General features: G+C 40.3%; 1 protein-coding gene across 1 annotated transcript in view; it reads right to left on the bottom strand.

The window, feature by feature from the left end:
- Positions 1 to 4,764: 4,764 nt before the first annotated feature.
- Positions 4,765 to 7,493, bottom strand: part of sec61b (SEC61 translocon subunit beta) — a 3,336-nt gene continuing 607 nt past the window's right edge. The window contains exons 2-4 of the mRNA XM_035672779.1: positions 7,253 to 7,350; positions 6,168 to 6,272; positions 4,765 to 5,350 (exon numbers count right to left, since the gene is read on the bottom strand). Of these exons, the coding sequence (XP_035528672.1) occupies positions 5,263 to 5,350; positions 6,168 to 6,272; positions 7,253 to 7,350 (291 nt within the window). The 3' untranslated portion in view covers positions 4,765 to 5,262. The remainder of the gene's footprint in view (positions 5,351 to 6,167; positions 6,273 to 7,252; positions 7,351 to 7,493) is intronic.

Below are 7,493 nucleotides of genomic sequence, written 5' to 3'. Positions count from 1 at the left end.
ACTTTAAATGTAGGCTTCCAAACAATGCCTTGCACATTTGCATATCTTTTTTAGTAATCTGTTTGAATGGGTGTAATTTGTGTATTTGGTTCTGAATGATGCAGAGGGTAAACATATCACCTCTAAATCCTTGATCTGAGGATGGAGAATTTGATCTTTGACATTGATCACCAGTATCCATCAATTGAGCTACTTCTGGTAAAGTACTGTAGATTAAAATACTACACTACTGGTTTAAATAATGTTACCAAAGAAACAATAAACAGTTCTGTTACTGTGCATGTACTCGAATCAATGTGGATATCATTATATCATTATTTTTAACTTTTACAAGACTGCAGTTAGATTTGGGACAGAGGTATTTCTAATTTACTACAACAAACTAAAATATAACTCTGCTGGGACACACAATGGACAGATGCAACAGAACTGCAGAAATGTAAGCAGTTATAATTATGACTTCTATTTCTTATAACAGCAGAGTGAATGAGCTTCACACCATTCATCTTTGATGCATGAAGCACGAGGTGAGTCTGTGTCCCATAGAGGATTAGAAAGAGAGAGAGAGATGAGGTACTGATAGATGCAGACTCAGCCTTGGCTCAAACTCTGACTCTCTTATTTCTCTCTGAAGAAGGGTCCAAGTCCAAAAAGATCAGGGTGCCTCCAGCTGGCACACACACACACACACACACACACACACACACTTACAAATTCTTTCTCTGTGTCCCAGCTCCCTCTGACCCTCCTGACCCACATACAGTTATATGACAGGGACCATGTGGTCTAGATGGCAGAATATGCAGTCAGATTATTTTACAGTGAACAAGCTCTCACCTCTCAGCAGACCAGCCTGTGCTACTGATCACTGGCCATTAACAGAGTGTTGCACCAATTGGCTGCTATGCCACTGACTAATCACGGGTCTTATGATCACTGCAGTGACCGGACCAACTTGAACACACATTCACAGATAATTAAAGATTTGAACACACATGATATGACACTGTACACCTACTTTAATTTAATTAAGTACTATACTTTGGTTTTGAGGTACAGGTATACATTATAATAACTATACATATATTTTATAGAGTTTTCCAGAGACAATAAAATAAATGAAACATACTGTATATAAATACAGAAATGTGTTGTTAAGAAAAAACATTCTTTGTCTTACTTAAGTGTAGAGGTTTTATGCACTCACTCTGTATAACACCTTTGCACTCACAAAATATGATACATTCCCCTATGGATTAACCTTCCCAGAAATATATAAAATGGTCAGTTTTAGTGTCACATGGACCACCACATTATTTAAATACTTCTAATATAGTAAGTAATATTAAACACTTTAAAAGGGATCATTCCTTAAAATAAATATGACCAATTCATTAATTATAAGAGAATTAACTATATTAACTTTAAACTATAAATGTATAAATGTATTTTTTGGTTTGGTTTAATGCTACTTTTACTCAAGATAAAGACCTGAACACATATCCCACCACACTACACCATATATTGTTATATATGGGCTTTTTCTACAGCTTCCATGCCATTTCTACAGAGAAGATCCTGTCACAGGTGTCCCTACAACCCCTTAACAAGCCCTCATTTTTTGGGACATCCCTCAGGATTCACTTGGTCAGTGAGTGTGGATCGATTCCACCCGCCTGTCCATTCATTCCACGCTTTACCAACCATGTGATCTATTCAGATATCCACACACATACTTGACATATGTACATGCATGACTGAGCACATTCATCTAAAGAAGGAATATTCTGCACAAAGAAAGAAGAGTTTTCAATCCATAAGCCTTCTGCTGCACCTGATATCCTGATAGTCTGCGTTTACCTGCAGCGTGGAACATCTCCGGGCATAAACATGAGTGTGATGGATGAGTGAGAGAGTGACATAGCTGGAGAGAGAGGGGAGAGAGAGAGAGAGAGAGAGAGAGAGAGAGTGAGAGCAAGAGAGAGAGAGAGAGAGAGAGAGAAAGAGAGAGCCTGACTTATAACAGTTTCTTTTTTTTTCTCTCCATACACCACAGAGTAGCATGTTATGTAGAACAGAAAATACATATGACCTATTTACAAGTCTCCTCAATTGTGTGTGTGTGTGTGTGCACGCACACCTCTCTCTATGTAAGGGACCATCCCTTGTAAAAGTGTGTGGTTTCCTCACAGGATATGGGTTTCTGGTGAAAAAGACAGAGGAAGTTCACTAAAGAAAGCTTCTCTTCTTTTCTTTCTCTCTCCTTCCAGCTTTCACTCCTCTGTCTTTTCACAAGACAAACGTTGTCTCACATGTGGATGCTCAGGATGATTTATGATCTATAATTTATGTAGGAAACATGCACGTTGATGAAATCCAATGTAGTGGAATTGAAAAATTGGAATTGACACTTTTTTATCTAATAATTTCATCTGTATAGGGGATAAATCATTAAGTTGTAAATTCTAGTTCAAAGAAAGACAAGCAGTGTTTCCTAAGAACTGTTAACATAGACCAGACATAAAAAAGTCCTCTTGGTCTTTTTTTAAATGTCTTATTTAATCTAATAATTGTTATTTAATGCAATACACCTTTCAATGTTACTTTGTGTGCAGAACGAAAGCTTCCTTCCTCAATGTCATCCTGTATGATTTATGCTTACTAAGTAATTGCTGAAAACACAAAGGAAACACACACCTGTTTCAGTGAGATGCAAAGACATCAACTTCTAAAGATACATATTTCTTCAGAAAACGTGACTAAGATTAAACTAACAATAGGGCAGGTGTGTAAAATCTGAGCTCTCAGGATTTAAAGGGCATGCAACAAGAACATTTGTAAAAACCAACAAGCATAAACTGGAGAAACACGTAGTAAAAATCAATATATAAAACATATTATAGTGCTTACATACTAAGTAATTAAAATCCATTATTGATGCGTCTGTCTAAAACACAAAGACTCTGGTCCCAGCCTTAAGGAAATAAAAAATTGACTTATATAGACGGTGTCAAGAGGAGTTTGGAACTACAGGTTGCGGCAGTGTGGAGGGTCACAGCGCTCAATGCTGCCTGGGCCTGTTTAACTCCTGAACACTGAGGGACAGTGTTCGCCACAGCTCCTTCATATTTAATTGTTATGTTGAATTATTCTGGCTCACTGCCGTGTTGTGCCACCATGAATTGGGCCGTGGAGTTTGTGAGTGTATCTTAGCGTGTGTGTGTGTGTGTGTGTGTGTAGGACAGGGACGAGAGGGAGAGTGATGTGGCAGGAGTTTGCCACGAACACTGGAAGCCTGTGGGAAAGCACAGCCATAGCAACAGAATGAATTAATGAACAGGATCCAAATGCTACGTTTAACACAAGGTACAAGCTCACACACACAGCCATGCCAGCTGGTGGTTTCATATTCAACATAGATGACCTGGTGATGCAGTTTGGGACAGAACTACTTCTACAACTACAAAACACCCAACCAGCAGCTCACAGCAGTGGTCATTATACTGAACATCACGTCATACAATCTTCAAAAGGTTCCACAAAGGAAAGAATCAAACCTGAAGCAGTTTCTTATCATTTACTTTTCTTCCACTCATAGTGACTTTAATCTAAAAAGAATCAACATTGCGTGTGAGGCACTTGATTATCAGACAGACTGAATGATTACATTGTGGTAGCTGAGTGAGGTTTCACTAACACGTTACAGTACATAGTATTGTAATGATTTGACTTGGTTTTTTTAAAAAAAAGGAGCACCACACAGAACATGTGTTCGTGTCTTTTGATATTATCTGAGCTGAGTGATATTCAGAAAATAGTCTGCAGCGCCCCCCTCAGGAAAAGACGAAGAAGAAGAACACCTGGTCAATTCAGATTTGGGGTCATTCAGTGATTTTAAAGGAAAACCTATACAAACACAAACACACACACACACACGGATTTACATCAGCTGATTGTAAAGCTCTATTTTCTCTATAGACGCAGTAAAACAGACTCAAATGGACAGTGTGTGAAAACGGGAAAAAAATATATTTTTTATGTTATAATGTATTAGTACGAGTATTTAAGCCATTAGACAGAAGTCATACAGTTTCTGATGTCCTATGCCTCTGGTATTACTTTCACTATGGAGAGTTTACTAGGTTCTTTTCAAAAAACTAATTTTGTCTGTCTGAAATTATTGAGAGTGGCAGAAACAAGCTTCAGTGCAGGTGGTGATAACAAACCCTGGGGCAGCCCATATAGGAGGCTGAAGCTAAAGCATTAACCCTTTCATCTAGTAAACCTTTAAAGATTTATGGCAGTTGGCCAATATTTAAAGACAAGTTTGGGCTTTTCTGCTCATAAGATGCTATACAGTATGTGTGTGCTGTGTAATCCTGTTACATACAGAGCCATAGGATAAAACAATTAAACCCCTCAGTCAAATAAGACGTAACTAGCTGGAATTTGTTTAAACTAAGCATTAGAACTGTCAATCACACTACAACTTGACATTTCTCCTTTCTAATATCTCTGTTCTGTGATAAAGCACGACCATCTCGAATGCAATTTCTGTTAGAATGAAGGCGTGCAAATGCCTTTTGGCAAAATGTACAGCTTTGAACAGTTTGTTAGTGGTTATAAAAAAAGGATCAAATTGCGAATACTACCTCACTTGTCACAGAAACAATTCATTAAATAAAAAGGCTCACAGACTTGAAATATCTCCAACACAAAACAGGATTATTATTTCAGAAAACAAAATAAGGGTTCATTTCAAGACAGATTTTTACTTTTTTTATTGTACAATATTACAATCACATTTGTACAAATGTTTTTAACAAAAAAAAATGCAATTCAGGCTAGAAGAAGAAATGTTTGCTGGGGCCCAGAAAACAACAATGTCCTTGAGCACTAAACCTTCATGCCGCGGTGGCTGGAACATAGTGCTGCTGCTTGGAGCGAGGGCCACGCACACACACACACACAGACAGAGACATCACATCTGAGGTGGGCTAGCATGGCTGTCTCCCGTTCACCCAGTCAGATCTTAAAAGACACGGGATGAGCAAAAGCAACACAGTGGATACCAACTTCAGTGCAGATGAAGATCGTGTACGGAAAATGGGCGCATAAAAATCCAGTTTGTGTGTCTGTGTGTGTTGTAGTGATACAGGAGAAGGGAACTAAGGGAATAAGGGTGTTGTTCGTTTGTTGTTTGGTCCAGGTCCAATGTGTTAAGAAGCCGAGGCGCAGGGTCAGAGGTCATCAGGAGAGGTTTTAAGAGCGGGTGTACTTCCCCCAGATGTGCAGCATGAAGACCGAAGCGATGAAGAGCAGACTCATCACCAGCACTGGCACCGGGCCGCTGTCACAACAAAGACAAACTGATTAACACAAACACACACACACACACACAAAATCCCATCATTTGCTGTAACCCCGCCCCGAGCGAGAGTCTTAGTGGAGTGGCTGATTTTATTGATGAGCTTTGGAAACAAGGAGGGGCTCTCATCGCTGAAGGAGGGACTGAGTGGGGGGTGGGGTGGAGGGGGTGCAACGCTAAGTAGCAGCATTGCCATGCCAACCATCTCTTCAGCGGCCCCCTCCTCCCCCTGTCAGGAGGCTGTAATTGAGTTGACCTTTCAGAGTGGATCCTTTAATGAAGCTTTGAGGCCGGCGTCTAACGCAGGAACAAACACGCACTCGATATACAACACTGTATGGCGAGTCTGCCCTCCTTCGACTGCTGGAGAGACGCACTCAATAACCACCACAGCACCATCGATCAGCCACGGCCAGCTATGGCCAGGAGAGAGGACGTCTCTAATATTGGGGGGAGGATGCAGCAGAATACAAGTTTATGAAGTTGAGAGTTTTCTAAATGTGCGCTTTCCAAACAGACACACAACTGCATGTACATACGCACACACTTGAATCAAGCTAATCCACCGCTCGGAGATGATTTGTTTTACCACAGAGGCACGTCTGTCCAATTTCCTGCCATTAAACCCTCCTCCCATTCTACCTGATGAACATAAAAAACACTAATGATAGCACGAGTGTCGGAAATCCTGAGAATTAGTTTGTGTTGGTGAGTGGATGAAAGTTAAAAATGTCAAAGGCTAAATTTGTTTCCGAGTGCGTGTATGCGGTAATAACTTCTTTTTATAAACTGCACTTACACTTTGAGGCCTGGCGAATCTTCTGTGTAGAAGCGCCACATGCCACCGGTGCCTGCCGATCCCGTGGTCCTGCCACCGCTGCGTGTACCGCTGCTGGTAGCTTTCCTGCAGAACACACATACACACAACAATTGAAAAATATATCGACACTGACAAGTGTTTGAGTCAATTTACTAACTTATAATACTAATTTTTCTCTAACTTTTAAATAACATTTTAATTAAATAAATTGTTTTGTAATTATAGAGAAATTTTCATGTTACAAAGTACAGAAAGTGCAGAAAATGAGAAGAGACACAATTTAGTGAAAATCTGATCTTTTACTCATCCAGCTGTTTCTTGAAACTCCAAACAATTTGATCAAAAAACAGCAGTTAAAAAAACAACAACTTTGCAATCATACCGAGTACTCCGACTGTAACTAACTACAATAGCTGGTGATGAAAGAGTGGAGTGATACATGGATGCTTCACTCATGTGATGAGATTAAACGGAGGTTAATGAGGTAATGAAGAGGGTGATAGTAATGGGTAATAATGAGAGAGGTAACAGTGAGCCTCTGATTACACACTGATTAAGCCCACAGCACAACATCTATCTGCTGTCCTAATCTACGCAGGGCACACACAAAATACAGGGAAGGGCTATCTGAAAATCATCAATCACTCTTTACAGTAGGATGACATAAACGGGGGTGGGGGGTAAGGCCGGTATTTAGAAGAAATGTGTGTTCAGGCTGAGATGACCGCATAACTTATCTATAATATTTCATGTGAAGTGGTCATCAGTGGCTACTTTTTCTCTGAACTCTACTGGAGTGATGGACTGAGGTGGCGTTTTAATGAGAGAGCTGCCCAATAAGTCGGACCAAGATCTCCCGTAGGAGTTTAAATGGGTTGAAATCTGGGGACTGCCACGACTCCAATTCAGTGACTCTTAGAAGGACGAATCTTCATTCATTAAGTTTCTGCGCCCATTTATTCAGCTCTTTCCTTTAATAAGTTGCTCATCCATATACACTTATGGAAGGTTTACCCATCTGTCTACTGGATGAAGCAGTTAAATGTTTGGTAGACTGTGTGTACCTCTGTCTGACTGTGGAGCCTGCTGCGCGGGGAGCCACTGTCTTGCTGGGGGAGCGGCTAGATGCCCCAACATTGGTTGCACTTGCTGCTGGTCCAGGCTGGAGGGGAGATACCAAAATGAATACACATAAACACATTCAACTGCATTATATACACTCTCTGAACATCTGCCTAAGTCTCTGTCACTCACACACACACACACACACACACACACACACACACACACAAGGTCTCACATCAG

The sequence above is a fragment of the Morone saxatilis genome, unplaced genomic scaffold, assembly GCF_004916995.1.
Source record: "Morone saxatilis isolate NCDOM2014 unplaced genomic scaffold, NCSU_SB_2.0 Contig24, whole genome shotgun sequence".
NCBI lineage: Eukaryota > Metazoa > Chordata > Actinopteri > Moronidae > Morone > Morone saxatilis.
This window is presented reverse-complemented; position numbering and strand designations above follow the sequence as displayed.